At 33.8% G+C, this 16,924-nt stretch overlaps 2 protein-coding genes across 5 annotated transcripts; both read right to left on the minus strand.

The window, feature by feature from the left end:
* Nucleotides 1-396: 396 nt before the first annotated feature.
* LOC126703537 (cysteine-rich receptor-like protein kinase 44) lies at nt 397-4,319 on the minus strand. Its single transcript, XM_050402501.1, has 7 exons — nt 3,397-4,319; nt 2,899-3,021; nt 2,301-2,428; nt 1,902-2,112; nt 1,538-1,775; nt 1,259-1,409; nt 397-823 (listed from the first exon to the last, which is right to left on the minus strand). The coding sequence occupies exons 1-7, from the start codon at nt 4,172-4,174 to the stop codon at nt 476-478; spliced, it is 1,977 nt and encodes a 658-aa protein (XP_050258458.1). The 5' UTR covers nt 4,175-4,319; the 3' UTR covers nt 397-475.
* A 4,760-nt stretch (nt 4,320-9,079) lies between these two features.
* LOC126702401 (pentatricopeptide repeat-containing protein At1g06710, mitochondrial-like) lies at nt 9,080-14,859 on the minus strand. 4 transcript variants are annotated; one of them, XM_050401090.1, is made up of 5 exons: nt 11,740-14,859; nt 10,079-10,405; nt 9,896-9,952; nt 9,701-9,784; nt 9,080-9,487 (listed from the first exon to the last, which is right to left on the minus strand). In XM_050401090.1, exons 1-2 carry the CDS (start codon nt 14,710-14,712, stop codon nt 10,361-10,363), a joined length of 3,018 nt encoding a protein of 1,005 aa, XP_050257047.1. In that variant the 5' UTR covers nt 14,713-14,859; the 3' UTR covers nt 9,080-9,487; nt 9,701-9,784; nt 9,896-9,952; nt 10,079-10,360. The 4 variants fall into 4 exon arrangements, with proteins under 4 accessions (XP_050257047.1, XP_050257048.1, XP_050257046.1 ...); XM_050401091.1 differs by having other exon boundaries at nt 9,080-9,427; nt 9,896-9,969; XM_050401089.1 differs by having other exon boundaries at nt 9,896-9,969.
* Between the last annotated feature and the right edge of the window lie 2,065 nt (nt 14,860-16,924).

Genomic DNA, 16,924 nt, shown 5'->3' on the forward strand with positions numbered 1-16,924 from the left:
TAAATCTTATGCAAAATCAATGTTCCAACATTACCATTTTTTTTTTTTTTTTAGAATCACCATAATTACTAACTTTGAATTTCAATCCAATAATACAGAATCATGAAAAAATGCCACTACCATCCTATATAACTAAAATATTACAAGACATCACATGACAATATCTTTAATATACATAAAATTAATTTTATACCAAATCCTTTTTTTATAATTCAATTTTATATCATATGATTCAAATAGAAAAATTGAAATTGGAGACAGTAAGATTGGCAAATCATAATGTGGCTTTCTGTTTTCTTGAAAAGAAAACAGAAAGCCAATTTTCTTTTGGGTCACTAAATAGTTCGGATTTTGAAAAGAATACTACCGTTGTTAATATATCATCAATAACTCATATATTGTTATATTGTGTATTCTTCAATTAAAATAAATAAATAAGGAAAATAGTAGTATTACATTTCAAATTCATTAAACATTAGCGAGGAGATAGCTCTGTGATTGACACCTCATTTATCGAAGCTTGGACAGAGCTACTTTTAGATTGATTTGACTTTGTCACCCTTGAATCATGCTCCCATTGCAAGCAAATGTTTGATTTAGTATCACTGTTCATAAAAAATGCTGGTTTCGAAGGTATTGATAGGGTAATAGAGTAGCTATTAAGCATAAGAACAACAGATGCCATAGTTGGTCTATGAGCAACATTTTCTTGAACACATAATAATCCAATCTGAATACATCTCATTATTTCGGTTGTCGAACCTACCTTCAACGTGGGATCTACAAGATTTGAAACTATACCCCGTTTCCAATTTTTCCATGCCTGCAAGATAATTTAAACTGACTAATTTAGTATTCAAGAAAACATTATTTTATTATGTTTTAAAAAGAAATATATTTGGGCAACGCAACTTGATGTATTTCTTCATTTCCTTTAACCTCCTCATCCTTCATTTGTGCTAGATTCCTATGTATTTGGTATAAAGCCAACTAGCTATACAGGCTACATCAATTACTTGTAACTTTATGGACCATATTAGTGACATAGTAATAGGTATAGGCCAATGGGTAGAATACTTGATACTCCACATCCTAAAGATAAAAGGGTATTGTTTCAAATTTTTTTCCACTCCCGTTGTGCCATTTAATCCCCTCACCCCCACCCCACCACATGGTGGTATTTGAACATGCAGTCCGACCTACCACTATATACTTATGGAGTGTATGTGCCATTAGACCTAAAAATAAAAATACTTACATAGCTTAGAAGGTCCTCAAAATTCTCTCCATTGCGGAAGGAGCTATTCTTTCGTCCACTTATTATCTCCAACACTAGCACACCAAAACTATAGACATCAGACTTTACTGAGAATTGTCCATGCATTGCATACTCTGGAGACATATATCCACTGCATACTCACAATTATTTTCAACAATACTTATTAGCCTTTCATGTTGTATCTTTTGGTACAACATAAACATAAAGTATACCTATGTAAGATACTAGATTGTCAAGAAAAAAAAGTTTGATACTTACTAGGTCCCCACAATTCTACTAGTATTGCCTTTGCTTTGATCAAGTTCAAACAAACTTGCCATTCCAAAATCTGAAATTTTTGGATTCATTTCAAAATCTAATAGGATATTGCTTGCTTTGAGATCCCGATGAATAATACGAACTCGAGAGTCTTCATGAAGGTAGAGAAGACCTCGTGCAATGCCTCCTATGATTTTGTAGCGTCTTGCCCAATCCAGTAGGACACTCTTGATTGGATCTACATAGTCAATCAAATATATTATATTGGACTAAAATGTGAAGGAAATCTATCCACAAAAGACATGTAATCAAAATAAATTACAATGAATATAATTTATAAATAAAGGTAGAAGTAAAATCATACCAAAAATGAAGTTATCAAGACTTCCATTGGGCACAAACTCATAAATTAGAAGCCTTTCAATTCCTTCCAAGCAAAATCCTAGGAGTCTAACTAAATTTCGGTGTTGAAGCTTGGCCACTAACAAAACTTCATTCTTAAATTCAAGATCTCCTTGACTAGAATTTTTTGAAAGCCTTTTCACAGCAATAACTTGTCCATCAGAGAGTTTACCCTGAAACTGTATTAGATTAGAACATATTTAACCCTTTGGACTTAACATGTGCTTTCTGACTACAAACTTTTCCAATTTGGTGTGGGGGTGGGAGGGAAAGTGTTTGAATCAATACCCTACTTCAATCATGAGGCAGGTCCTACCCATTAAATTATCCTTTTTAAGGCTATTGATAATGTTAGGTTTACCTTGTAAACAATACCAAATCCACCTTGTCCAAGCTTATTTGCATCAGAAAAGTCATCTGTTGCAACTTTAATAGTGCCAAAGCCTAACTGCAAAGATTCCACACTTCTAATCTCATCCCCAGATTCACCTAAACAAGACATTTGTGCATTATTTAAAACCAACACAATTTAAAATATGCGCATGCAACAGCAATGACCTCTAAAAACTAATTATTTATCAAAACCTTCTAGATAGGAAACTCATGTCTATTAGTATATAATAACTTTTTGTTTGCTTTAGTGCAAGTCAATTTATCGACGGAACACATTGATTATTATAATTTGTAGTAGCTAAGTATCATTTTATGAAAAATAATAAATAAATAAATAATCCCCAAAGTATGTCGTGTTTTACGTTAATACTTGCTGGGAAATTTGTCCTCACAGGCTCATAATATAGGTGGAATTTTTTACTCCCACAAATATCACACATACCTGAGAACTTTCGGAAGCACGTCTATGTAACCAAGCATATAATTTCTGACATTTTTTGTTATTATCTTTGCAATAATTCAAATTTTGGGATAACAAAAAGAAATAAACGAATTATTTTACTTACTTTGTGGTTTCTCCCTTGGTTTCCTGACTCTTAAGTAGATGCAGAAGGAGATTATAATTAGTACCACAAAAGAAATAATGGGTACAACTATGATGACTGTTTGAGATTTGTTACTCTCCTTTCCTGCAAAACCAGAAATATGTTTACATAAAAAAATCTGATAGCTGTATGTTAAAAGATTCAAATGGATACTTGGAAAGAGTAACAAAATTAAAATTAGTTTCGAAACTTGAGAACTTATAGGGAAAGTAATAAGGACCCCTCTATAAAAAGTTGTAAGCTTTTGACCTTGTTAAATTACCGATTGTCCTAAAAACTTAAGTTATTAGGAAATTGTGAGTTTAATCACTTAACTATAATTCTAACAGACCTTATTTGCTTCTATACAGCTTTTTAAAGTCTTTTTTTTTCTTTAATCAACATTCAGCAAAGCAAATAAGTATTCACCAAAAGGTTGCATCCAAATGGGTTACATTTTAAGCTTAATGGCATTGGTACCTTTTGCAGCAGGGGTGTTGTCTGATGCATTATCAGCTTTGGCGTCATAGAAGAGAGCGACGTCAAACCTTAAATTACAGCTGGGTTTGATAACTCTCCCACGTTGCTTCCCAGCACAATAATTTCGTATATCTTCCATAGCCCCAAACAAGCAATCCCTGCAATCTTGATCAGACAAATCAGGTGTGCACTGCACAAGTGAATATAGTGTTTGATTGTTTGGTGCTGTTGCATTTCCCGCAGCAAACTTACGAAGAGAACCGCCTGCTGCAGCTCGACCTCTTTGGCTTTCCAACAAGGTCCTCAGGTCCTGACTGAACTGATCATAATTGGCTGATACGTTATTCCCGCTACACATATAGAAAGGAGGACTAATTTCCATGATGCCAAATATGTCACGGAATGAGTAGCGTAACATGCAATAGTCATACCATCCTATTGCTTCCTTCTGATTGGGACAACGCAGAGGGAGAAGATTTGTAGCGTTATTGAGGCAACTACGGCAAATATCTGGCTTGGCATCTCCTCTACAAAGTCCAAGTGAATACACTTTGTCAGGGCTTTGGCCATAAGAAAAATTGTAGAACCCATAGTCAATTTCTGTGTTGGAGGAGAGGGAGGAGAGAACTTGATTGAGGTTTGTATTGTAGGCACTGTTGCTTGTGTAGTTACCCTTGCCTAAACAGAAATGGTGTAGGAAGTCTGGCAGAGCAATGGCTTGAGAAACCAGAATGCAAATGGAAACGAGGAAGACAAGTCTTGAAGAAACCATTGCCATGTGTTTAAGGCAAGACTTGGGTTAAGAAACTTATCATTTAGGCTTTTAGAGAGAGGGGCGAACTATTGAGCTGAGTAAAGACTTTGAAGAACAGGAAGTCCCTGATTTTTTTCAACATTCAACCATTTGTTTCTCGATTGCTTTTTTTCCAAACTAACGTGTCCAATTTTTCTATGTAAATATGAGTGCAAGACTGTAAGGGCATAAGAAGATTTGACCAACAGCGCAAGTCCTTTTGGGAACGTTAATAGTGAACAATATTCCATTGCCACTTGACTTGGTGGGGACTGGCAAGAGAGAAAATGAAATTGACTTCCTTGTGATTCTCAAAAAAAAAAAAAAAAGACTTCCTTGTTATGATTGGCGCGCGCTTGATCTGGAATTAATATTGGGGAGATTTTTACGCAAACTTTGAAAGTAGCAGTCAACAATACAGGTTTATTGGGCCCAGTGGACACCCATCCCATTCAACACAGCCCCTGAAATGTGATCTAAGAGAATCAACAAGATACAATAAATAATGGGAGCAAAAGAAAAGAGAAATAGCAAGTTAAGCAAAACATTATCTAATTTAAAACATCGCATGGAATTTCTAAAACTTTTCTAAAGGTGGATTTTGATTCATTAATCATTTTAACACTTTGATTTCTTTATAAAATATTATTATATGTTCTAAATTTTAAATCTTGGGCAGTATTTTCTTTCTATGTATATTTTTCAAGATGATTCTATTTGTATAACTTAATGTTTTCCAATTTTTAATGTTTAAATCCCTCTCTCCCAACTAGGGCTGTCCACGAGTTTGGGCTCAACCCCTAGATCCAACCTGTTCAGGAGGAACAAATATCAACCCACCACTAATCAAAAAAGTTGATTGGATTAGACAAATCAAGCCTTCAAATGGTAGCAGTCAATTTGGTTGGTGTCATAGATCTAAAAAACGATGACAATCCCATAAGATAAAGGTGAAAATCAGGTGAAATTTTGCTAGATTCAATAGAAATTTAGTCAGATCTAATTGAGATCTTGCTAAAAATGGATGATAGCTCACTAGATTTGGCAAATCTCACCAAAAAAAGGGCCTCCTAATCAATTAGTTTGAGTTTTTTGGGTTTTAGGGGACGAGATCCGCAACTGACCCACCAACATCGATTTGTGCAAAAAGAGACTCGTTGCCAATTGCTAGAGTAGTCAAGTAGGAGTGGCAGTTGACTTGAATCCAGTTGGATTTTTCAAGTGGGTCAGGTCTATCGATGAGTTGGACAACCCTATCCCAAACTATTTGTATTATAAAAGCTAAGAAAAACATAAGAAAATGCCTCGAATTTTTTAAATATATATTATAACTCATAAAAAATTCTATTAGGCATGATTCTAACATTTGAATAACAATAATAACATTTATTCTTAAAATGTCGTACGAATATATAAATCAATAACTACTTTATTTATAAAAAATAAATAAAAATATAACTAACTACCTTATTTTTCTATAGAGTAATATAGAAGGAACAAATTTGCTTACCCTACCAAAATTTAAAAGCTAATTGATAGTATTAACCTAAATACCTGATTCCTGAACGTTATATATGTAACTGATTTTGGACATTTAAAAAATTAAAAAAGATATATATATATATATAGAGAGAGAGAGAGAGAGAGAAATATCTATATCTTGTCAAATGCAATTGATAAAACTAAACTTTTATCTTTTCAATGCACACCATTAAACTTTCAAAGCCACATTTTTATCCTATTAAAATAAAATAAAATCCCTCATTACAAATATGATATGGTTATTTAATTATAATATTTATAATTATACAAAGATTACAAGTTAATTTCTAATGAAGGAAAAACCTTGATATCCAATTTGCTAGTTTCTGATGTGAAATTCTTGTAACAAATAGAGTTGGGCGGGTTGGAGTTCGACTTATTTGCTCTTTAATGTGTCCACTCAATACATTATAACTTGCCTTTTTTTTCGCATTAGAAAAACAAAACCCTTGAAGTACATAGGCAACCCTCATTTTCTTCATCATGTATTCCATTTCCACCTCCCTAAAAAATAGATAAATAAATAAAAGGTTTTGCAAGTTCCCAAACTATTCCATATTCTATACAGTGATAAATAAACACTATGGGAAGAAAATGTTCAGTATATATATATATATATGTTTGGTTGAAGGGTAGCTGGAGGGAAAGCAAGGGATGGAAAAGGTAGGAAGGAAAAGAAAAATCCTTTATTTATTTGGAGAGAAATGGAACGAGGGAAGGGAAAATGCAGAGTTCTCCATAGGGCCAACATTTTCCTTTCCTCCCAAATTGGAAGGAAATAGAGAGAAGAGAGAATCTGTACTAGAGCATGAGGATTTTTTTTTTCCTTTCCTTTCTCCCTTGCAAACCAAACACTTTGAATGCAAGGGACTCTCATTTCCTTTTCCTTATTTTCATTTCAACTCGACTTATTTTTCTTCCCCCCCCCCCCCCCCCCTCCATTTTTCCAAACATTAAATCTCTAACCCCATGCAAAATAAATGTTCTAAAATTACTAACTTAGAATTTCAATCTAGTAAAATGTAACCATGAAAGAGGCTACAACCATCATAAAGAAATGAAACAATACATGATATCATACAACCATATCTTGAATATTCATCAAATTAATTTTATACAAAATCCAACAGCATGGTCATTGAAAACTTAATGAACGATTGAAAAAGTGGAATTGAAATTAGAGATGGAGGGAGATTGGCACATCGTAGTGTGGCTAGAGGTTTGGTTGAGTAAGAGTAGAGGTAGAGGGAGAAAGAACAAAGGATAGATTGCACCAATGGCCAACCTATCTTGAGATTTATCGAAATTATACTTCTTCCAAATGTATGTATTAATGATACTTCCCCCTGAGGTTTGTATAAATGTGACAAATAAGTGCATGCATGGCTTTCCTAAAGAAAAATTCTATTTCAAAAATATTCCTGCCAAAACTTTGGAGTAAATGACACTCCACTCCCTTAGTTATTTTAAATAACACTCTGCCCCTTAAGGTTGGCAAACATGAGTGAATCTTTTTTTAAAAAAATGAGAAATTCTATTAAGTAGCACTATGAGAGGGCATTTGGATTTATTGCATTTATAGAAACCCTGAGGGAGGAGTGTTATTTTGTGAAGCCACAAGGGAGGTTGGTATAATTTACCCAACAATAAAAGACGAACTTATGAAGGTGAGGGAATAGAGGGAGAGACCAGAGGTGGTTATTTGAGATTTTTTTTTTTTTTTTTTTTTTTTTTTTTTTTTTTGGGGTCAATTTGAGAATTGAAATCAACAGTATTTTTGTATTTGCAATCTGTCTGATTGAGGGAAAAATAAAATAAAAGGAGGATTTTTTATTTCGAAATATAGGGATCAACATGTATAACCCACATGTCAACCCAACCCAACCTGTCATTTTAGCTAAAAAAAGTTATTGAGTGTCTTGGCACTCTCTCAATGAGCATGAAATTACATGTTTACCTTTTTTTCTAATAAAGAAAATTTTCAAAATTGCATTTGGAGTTGAGGATTTATAATAAACGAATTCAATATTGTTTTTAATATAAAGCCCTCCATAAATTTCATCAGCACACGAAGATTTTGAGTTATAGGAAAGAAAAAAAAGAAAGGGGAAAAAAAGAGTGAGGTCGCTTATGATATTATAAATAATAAAGATTTAGAGTTATAGAAGTTGCTTGTAAGAAAATAATTTCCTTAATGATAAATTATAAATAATGCTTTTGGTAAGATGGGAAGGGGGGGGGGGGGGGTGGAACTAAAGTATACAGTACCTAATTTTCATAAAAAGAAGCACCAGATGATAGTTTCACGCATCCAATACCCTGCTCAAAGTGTCCCAGCTATAAATAAACGCCTAAGGCAACCAAAAACGGAAACTTGTACTTGAGGCAAAGTACCCCATTAGAAAGTGAAGCAAACAAATTTGTTGAGCTTCTTACTGCCACTTCAATGCCTGTAGTTTTACAATCATGAATCACGTAACAAAAAGAAAAGACAATGAAAAACAATTGGGAAATTCTATCTGAGATTTATTCTTGAGGACCTCAGCCCTCAACTTTTATTTCTCTAAAGAGAGGAAGCTTATATAAATTATTGTTAGAAGTCTATTTTTTATATAGCATCTTACCAATTATTGTATGTAGATCAGTTTAGAGGGTTTCAGATAGCCGAGTTAGCATGGATCTCCACCATTGGTATGTATAATCATTATGTCTTAGAAGGAGGACTTGTGTTTGGGCCTCATGATTCCATTCTCCAACCAAATTGCACCCCCCACCCTTTTTTATTTATTTATTAAGTTTTGTAGATTATGAACTATAAGAAGTTTCTCCAAAAAAGGACATATAAATAAGTTTTGTTGGTTACGAACTATAGGAAGTTTCTCATAAAAAAGGCATATATGGGACAATAAAAAAGAAATTTTCAATTGATAAACAAATTTCATACCCAAGGAACATTGCTCCCACTTGTGCAAGGTCTATGAGAGGTGGCAAGAAGACAACCTCCTCAATTTGGAGATGTAATTTGAAAAAATATAATTTTCCTTTGTATAAAACAGCTCATACGAACTAAAAGTGAGTAACACCAACCTCCAGCACCCATCATGCAAATTGTTAGTTTTTGTAAAACATGGAGATGTTATGAGAATGAATTCACATAGATTTCTTATGATATGGCAGGAGTAATCTCATTATTTCATATTTGACAACGATGCCATTGCATTCAATGAACTTTAGAAAGGATTTCACCTTTGGACTCCACAATGCCATGTTTCTAAAATTTTAAATTGGGTCACTTTCTATGGATCATGCAACTATCTCTATAAAAGTTGTTGAAGTGCAACAACAATGTTTAAGAGAATATGTAGATGGCAAAAGCACCAATCTGTTCTGTATAAAAATTTCATTCACATGCAATACAAATTTGCATCAACATGTCATTAGAATCTCCAGTGAAATAATACAAATCTTGCTGACATTACTCCATAAATTAAAATTGATTAGATCCATGTTGTGATCTATATTGAAATAGGCCTTTTTGTGGGAAAGAAAGTATTTCCAATCATCAATGAGACCAAACAGTCAATTAAATTCAAATTCATGTGACTACATTCCCAGGCAAGAGTGGGGGAAAAGTGTGATAATTTGTAGGTGTGTTTCTCAGTGTCTATGCATGTATTGTCATCATCAGTGTCAAAGCTGCACAAGAAAGAAGATAGAACCAATACCTCAGAAGTCCTTATCACAATCGAAGGCTATCTGCAGCAAAAAAATGGGTTCTAGTAACACATCATGCATTGCATTCAATAACCAACTTTAGCTGTATACAACACAGCTGCATCATGAATGACATGATTTTACTAAAAGCTAGCAACAGGAATGGTGGATTTATTTACATTGAATGATGAAAGAACAAGATATACATAGTCAATACAATCTAGGTCACAGAAGAATACTAATGAATAAACTGACCTTAACAAATTCAATGGAGGGTATTGCAGAAGTAAACCAGTTTTAGTAGCACTAACTCGCATCATACCCAATAAGCCGCATCAGCTGTAACCAACAATGCACAATGTAAATGCAAATAAGGATAAAGAAGACATTTTTTCTTTGTTAAGAATCTTGTTTCGATTGGTTTTTGTTAAGAAGTTAAAGAGAGCTCACCAACTTTATGAGACTGAAGAAGTAAATCAGTTTTAGCAACACTGACTCGCATCATACCTAATAAGCCGCATCAGCTGTAAGCAATGGTGCACAAAATAAGCACTAATAAGGACAAATAGGACCTTTTTGTTTGTTTAGAAGTTTTTTCAATTGGTTTTTGTTAAGAAGTTAAAGAGAGCTCACCAACATTATGAGAATGAATAATTGAAAGGCAAAATATTTCCCCCAAGCTTTATTTCAGCTTCTAGTTGCTTCAAACAGTCAATCAAAGACGTCCATATTTTTTTATACTCATTTCATTGCAATGCAAATTATGCAATAGCTATCAGCCTATCACCTCCTAGGAATTTCATGTGCGCATCAAGAGTTTCCACCAATGTAGTCATTATCTGAGCAAAAACTTTAACATGCACCATTATGCTATCACATCAACCTTGAGAAAAAAATATAGATATGCTCAAAAGCCTAATTTCTGGAAGATGTATCTTCTTGTTGAAGCCAATGGATATCCTGCTCAAAGAAAGGAGAAATAAATAATGATAAAAAGAAGAAGAAATTATTAGACAAGTAACTAGACACCTATTTATTCTTAAACAGGTTTCACCACAATACAAGGGACAACTAAAATTTTCAGCAACACTGTTTCCGAAGTAACAGCTTCTTTTGTCTTTTCACAAAGCAAGCACAATTTATCACTTAAAACAACAAAATAGTTTTCGATGTCTCACTTTCAGTGTCACCTACTAAAACATAATTTTACTTGAAAGAGAATCATTAATATGTGGGCAATGGTAAAATTCAAGTGAGACCTTCCACCAGTGCCACAATATTAATGCATGTAATGTATACAACTAGATGCCCCCTCAACCAAAGTGGTTTTAGCATTCCTGAAGCAGCTTACCCTACTACAATATTATAAATATCCAAAAGCCTCCTAATTAATACTTCACAAGAAGTTTTTCATTCTTCTTAGACTACAATCAGTTGGAGAAAAAAAAAAAAAAAAAAAGAGAGAGAGAGGACAAATAAAGAAGAAAACAGTGGTCTCCTTAAATCTATCTGCATTTATGCTAAAAATTTTATTAAGTGTCACTCTGACCTACTAACCTTTACATGCTAAACCCAGTTTTTCCATTTACAGACCCAAAACGTGCAGGATATTAAAGAACCAAAATATAAACTTTCATTATTGAATTTAGTCAGGGATTTGCTCAACTTTACATGCTAAACTTTCTTTTTTTTTTTTGGCTAAATACTCAAACCAAAATAAGTAGATAACTAAGAAGATGCAATGACAGACAGTTAGTCTCCAGTACAGCAAGAAAACCAGCTTTCATCATTCAATTCAATGTAGTTAGATATCATTATCCCACAACACAAGATGGCAAACAGATATTCTCCTGAAGGGTGCAAATTCATGAACCCATAATTATTCTAAAGACTCAGATTTATTTTAATTTGGAGCAATTTTCTCTTGTATCTTGCAAATTTTAAGTAGAAACCAATTCACAACCAAATGGATAGACATTATGTGTGCGTTTGGATATAGCTTATTTTGCTGAAAACTGAAAACAATAAAAAATAATAATTTTTTTTTCTGTTTATTACTGTTTGGCACTGTTCATGGCCAATGAACACTGCATAACACGCTGGTTAAAAAAAAAAAAAAAAAAAAAAAAGGCCTGAAACGCGGACGTGCAACTGCGGACACCCAATACAAACAGACCTTATATATATTTGACAAAATTTTGAGAACTGACAACTTCAATAGGCAAAAACATGATTTGTTTCCATAATGCATACCAAAGCTTGAGCAAAGAAAATGTAGATAGAGAGAGACTGACCATCTGACATATGCTATCTGACAGTTGAAGTGCTTCTTCCCACTTGTTAATATTGATGAGCCCTTTAATAAGGTGAACAAATGTGCTCAGCTCTGCAACACCACCCATCCTTACCATATCTGTGTACAGCTCAAAAGCCTTAACGAGTTTACCTGCACGGGAGAGGCTCTCAATCAAAGAAATATACATATTCTTGCTGGCAGCTTTTAAAGGGAAAAATGATGGAATCTCTTCATGCAGCTCCAGAGCTGATTCTAATCTCCCAGCCTTAATAAAACTATCAATCAGTATTCTGTATACTGGAACGATAGGAACAGAATCATTCTCACTGATCTCATCTAAAAGCCCAAGTGAGATAATAAACTCTCGGTTGAAACCTTCAATGACCTTACAGTAGCTTGATATATGCCTTGGCCAATATGTCTGTTTCATTTCATCCAAGAGTTTATGAGCCTCATCCAGAAGGCCAGTGGCACAACAGTGATTTATAAGAACCCTGTAGGTGACAAAATTTGGAGCACAACCCTTTGAGCCCATTTCTCTCAAGAGCTCAAGACATTTTTCTACTTTACCCACTTTCCCAAAGCCATCTATCATTGCAGTATAAGTCACAACATTTGGATAACACCCCTTTTCTTCCATCATTAGCATAAGCTTATAGGCTTCATCTATCTTTCCAACTTTACAGAGGCCATCAATCATCTCTGTGTATATGACAACATTTGGCGCACAAGAATTTTCTAGCATTTTGGACAAGACTTTCAAAGCAAGATCCAGTCTTTTATCCTTAAACAACCTGTCAATCAAAGAGCTGTAAGTATAGACATTAGAACTATATCCATGCTCTGACATCTTAGCAAACACCTCTTGTGCATCATCTAGCTTCCCAGCCTTGCAGAATCCATCTATAAGAGCATCATACACGATATGGTTTGGCTCACAGCCTTCCACTGACATAGCATCCAACAGGTTACGGGCCTCTTTGACCTTGTGAGCTTTGCACAAACCATCAACCAATGCTCCATATGTAAACACATTTGGCTCTTTGGAATTGCCATCATCAATTCTAAAATACATATCTACATCAGAAATTCCCACATTACCTCTCATTCTCGCATATATTTGGCATGCTTTTTCAATCACCCCAGCTTTACAGTGACCATCAATCAAAGCCGTATATGTTATAACATTAGGAATGCAACCTTCAGAACACATAATCTCAAACAGATCATTTGCATTGGAAAGTTTCCTAGCTTTAAGGTAGGCATGTATAAGAGCAGTATATGTCACCACATTAGGGGCACAACCATCCCTTACCATTTCATCAAACCAGTTGCGAGCCTGTTTAAGAAGACCAGCTTTACAGAAACTATCAATTAAAATTGTATATGTATAAACATCAGGAACAATACCGTTCCTTTTCATTTCTTCAAACAATAAAAAGGCCTTCTCTACCTTGGAGGCATTACACAAAAAGCCAATCACTTTAGCATAGGTACTAGTATCAGGTATGAATCCCTTACTCATCATTTCACGAATAACATTATATGCCCTCTCAAATTTTCCAGCACCACAAAGACATCGAGCAAAATTGCTGATATTGACCTTATTCAATACGACCCCTGCATCAAGCATCTCACCATAAGCTTTCTCAGCCAACTCTAAAACATCTGAGCTTGGTAATTCTTCATTGCCACATATACCACCAATCAAGATATTGTAAACCACATAACCTGGCTGGCAACTGCATTTGACCATTTTCTTAAGCACCTTATAGGCATAAGAATAATCTCCTGATCTGCAAAAGGCATGAACAAGAGAATTAAAAATCTTAGGACTAGGATAACAACCTTCTGTGACCATCATACTAAGAATTCTCTTACACCTACCAAGCTGTCTTTTCCTCAAACACCCACAAAGCAAAGTCCTATATGTCACAACATTGGGAATACAAGAACTAGTCCGCATTCTGTTCAAGAAATCCATAGCTTCCTCAAAAAGAGAAGCTTCACACAACCCAGATATCATCTTTGTATAAAGAACTGTGTTGGGCACAATTTCTTCCTTCTCAAACAGCGAGAGAGCTTCTCTCCACCTCCCTGCTTTGCAGAGAGATTGTGCAAAACAACCTAAGGTAAACTCATCCATACTAAACCCTGAACTCGACATCTCCCTATGAACCAAATAAGCTGTGTCCAACCGATCGGCTTTAAGAAACACTTGAACCAATGCATTATACGTCCATCTCGTGGGCTTGTACCCAAAATCCTTAAGCCTCCCAAGCTCCTCCAATGCTAAATTCCACAACCCATTTCGGCAACACTTTTGAATCAAAAAATTTAGCAACTTCCCAAGCACTTCCTTATCATCATCCTTAATCTCTCCTAAAAATTGTTCCGGTATTCTCTCATTACTATCACACCCCAATCTCTCTAACAATGCATCATACACAACTCCAGTGTGACTATACCCAATTTGCCGCCCCACCCAAATGAAAAACTTGACAGCCAATTCAGGATTTTGCACAAGACTCAACACCTCAACCACTAAAGTCTCATTCAATCTGTCCCTAAACTGCCTAAGAAACTTGTGGGTTTTGTCACCAAACACATCACCATTACTATGAATTGCATTAACTATCAAAGCAGCATCATTTGAACACTTACCGGAGTCGAGTTTTCCACCAGAAGACCCACTAACAGCATTGGAATCCATGGAAGAGTCCTGCAGGAAGGCAAAATCTTCGGCTGAAACGGGTTTGACCCGCGAATTATCAAGCGAAAAGGGGTCGTCCGGATCGATTAGGCCGTCGAGATTGTCGGGGGAATAGGTGGAGACGAATCTGGAAATGACGGAGAGGAGATTTTGGCGGGAGATAATGGATGAAGATTTGGGGTTGGAGTTGAGAGAAAGAGAGGAAGAGAAAGAAGGGAGTGAGTGAAAGAGAAGAGTCTTTATCACTCTTTTGCTCATATTCTTTCTTTGAAGAATTGATTAGATTAGAGGTGGAATGTTTTTGAAATGGGGGTTTTGGGTTCAGGCCAGGGTTTAAGCTAAGGTGGGACTGTGAGTCTGTGAGAGAGAGTGTGTGTGTGGAAGTGGTATTGAGACTTGAGAAGAATGAACCAACAAGTTTCAAATTCAGGTAAAATTAAATAAATAAATAAAGGTGTATAAGTTCAACGTAGTTTCAATTTTTGTCTTTTTTTTTTTTTTTTTTTTTTGTATCTTGACATTGCTAAATATTAGCTTTTTGAAAATTATATATTTTAACCAGAAAAAATTTATATTACTAAAACCTTTAGCAAGTTATTTAGTTATTAATTTATTCTTATATATTAGATTTTTGTGAAATATAGTTATTTAGTTATATAGCTTTCTGCCAATTATATTGCAAAACATAGGTTTTTGCAAGTGATTTACTTATATAATTTTTGGGGAATTTTTGTCCCTTGAGTCTTGACATTGCGAAATATAGCTTTTGGGGGATTATTACTTAAATATAAAAATAAATAATTAAAATCCCCTTTGATGAATTATTTTTGTGTTCAACTTATTTGGCTAGTTTTTATCTTTTATGTACAGGTTTTTAAGAATCTCACTTTTTCAAAGTGTCACTCACATATCATTTTTTTTTTTTTTTTTTTTTTGTGGAGAATAACTTCGTTAGTCAATAACTTAGCAATATATTTTAATCTAGCTTCAAGACCCCTTCAGATCCAACCACAAAACCGCAACTCATTTGATCTCCATATTCAACAAGCTATGTGGTGACTTGCTCTGATACCAAATGATACAAAATTATGGGTAAAATTCACCCTTAAAAACTGACTTGCCAATGGCGGCTTCAGGAATTTTTTTTCTAGAGGGGTCAATAGTGCCAAAACTAAGAATAATCCGAAAATAAGGTTTTTTTTTTTTTTTTTCTTAATGAAGAAGAAATTTTAACAATAATGCTACTAATGCAATACTTTCATAATAAAATCTAGGTGGCAAGTTGTTAAAGGTATGTAAAAAAGTGATTTCAGTTGTAAGTCTAGATAAAAACCAATTACAACATACAACTTAACCTTTATTATAAAGTTATTGTGAAAGTAGCACTAAAAGCATTCTCATCAAAGCTTTCAAATGCTAAATATGCTATTTTTTAACATCTAATTCTAGAAAAGCACACTATGTTAAAAGTGTTATATGCTATAAATTTTGACATCCAACTACAGTGGGTTGCTATCTCTAACAGCCCATTGTAGCAAGATGTTAAAAAATATATATTTGTTTAATCAAACAGGTACATGGTAGTTAATTGAAAACATAAAGAAATAAAAAAAATAAAAAATAAAAACATGAAAAAATAATATAAAAAAAACTTGAAAAAATAATAAAAAAAGATTATTTAAATGAAGTAGTAAAATAATAGAACCTTTGATATTGGGTTTATTATAAAGTGAGTTGTTAAAATGAATAACGTAACTTTTTGAGATACTAAGGGTTTGTTTGAGATTTGCTTATTTTGTTAAAACTGAAAACTTTTTGCTGAAAGTACTGTAAATAAAGGTAAATATTAATTGAAATAATACCGTGAGACTCATAAATAGTACCAAAAAGTGTAGTAGGACTTATAAATAGTAGCAAAAATAAGCTGAATAGTAAAATAAGTTGGCAAAAAATAAGCTAGCCAAGCAGACACTAAATGCTATATTTTATAGCATTATTGATGAAAATGCCCTAAGATAATTATATTCAAGCTTTATTTCATCTAGGTTTAAACAAAATTTAGATTCAAGGTGTTCAAATTTTTTATTTAGAGGTCAAAACAAATAAAAAAATACAAAAAAAAAATTATATATAATATATATATATATATATATATTTTTTTTTTTTTGGCCAAGTCAAGGGGTTCATATGAACCCCTTGGGCTGGCTGTAGTGCCGCCCATGCGACTTGCAATGGAAGGGTAAGTATATTTTAAAACACTTTCAACAAAAAGCTAAATAAGCTAATTATAAATTAGCTTTTTTTGCTCTTTTTAAAAAAAAAAAAAAATAACCGCATATTTTATGTAGAGTTTGCAGATCTTGCACTACTTTCTGTCTCTGTTTTATTTCAAATAATCTATCATTCAATTTTTTTGGAAATAAATTAGTTTTTAGCTCCTTTTTTTTTTTTTTTTTGGTCGCACATCATG

This window comes from Quercus robur, chromosome 10 (assembly GCF_932294415.1).
Source record: "Quercus robur chromosome 10, dhQueRobu3.1, whole genome shotgun sequence".
NCBI classification, from domain to species: Eukaryota; Viridiplantae; Streptophyta; class Magnoliopsida; order Fagales; family Fagaceae; genus Quercus; species Quercus robur.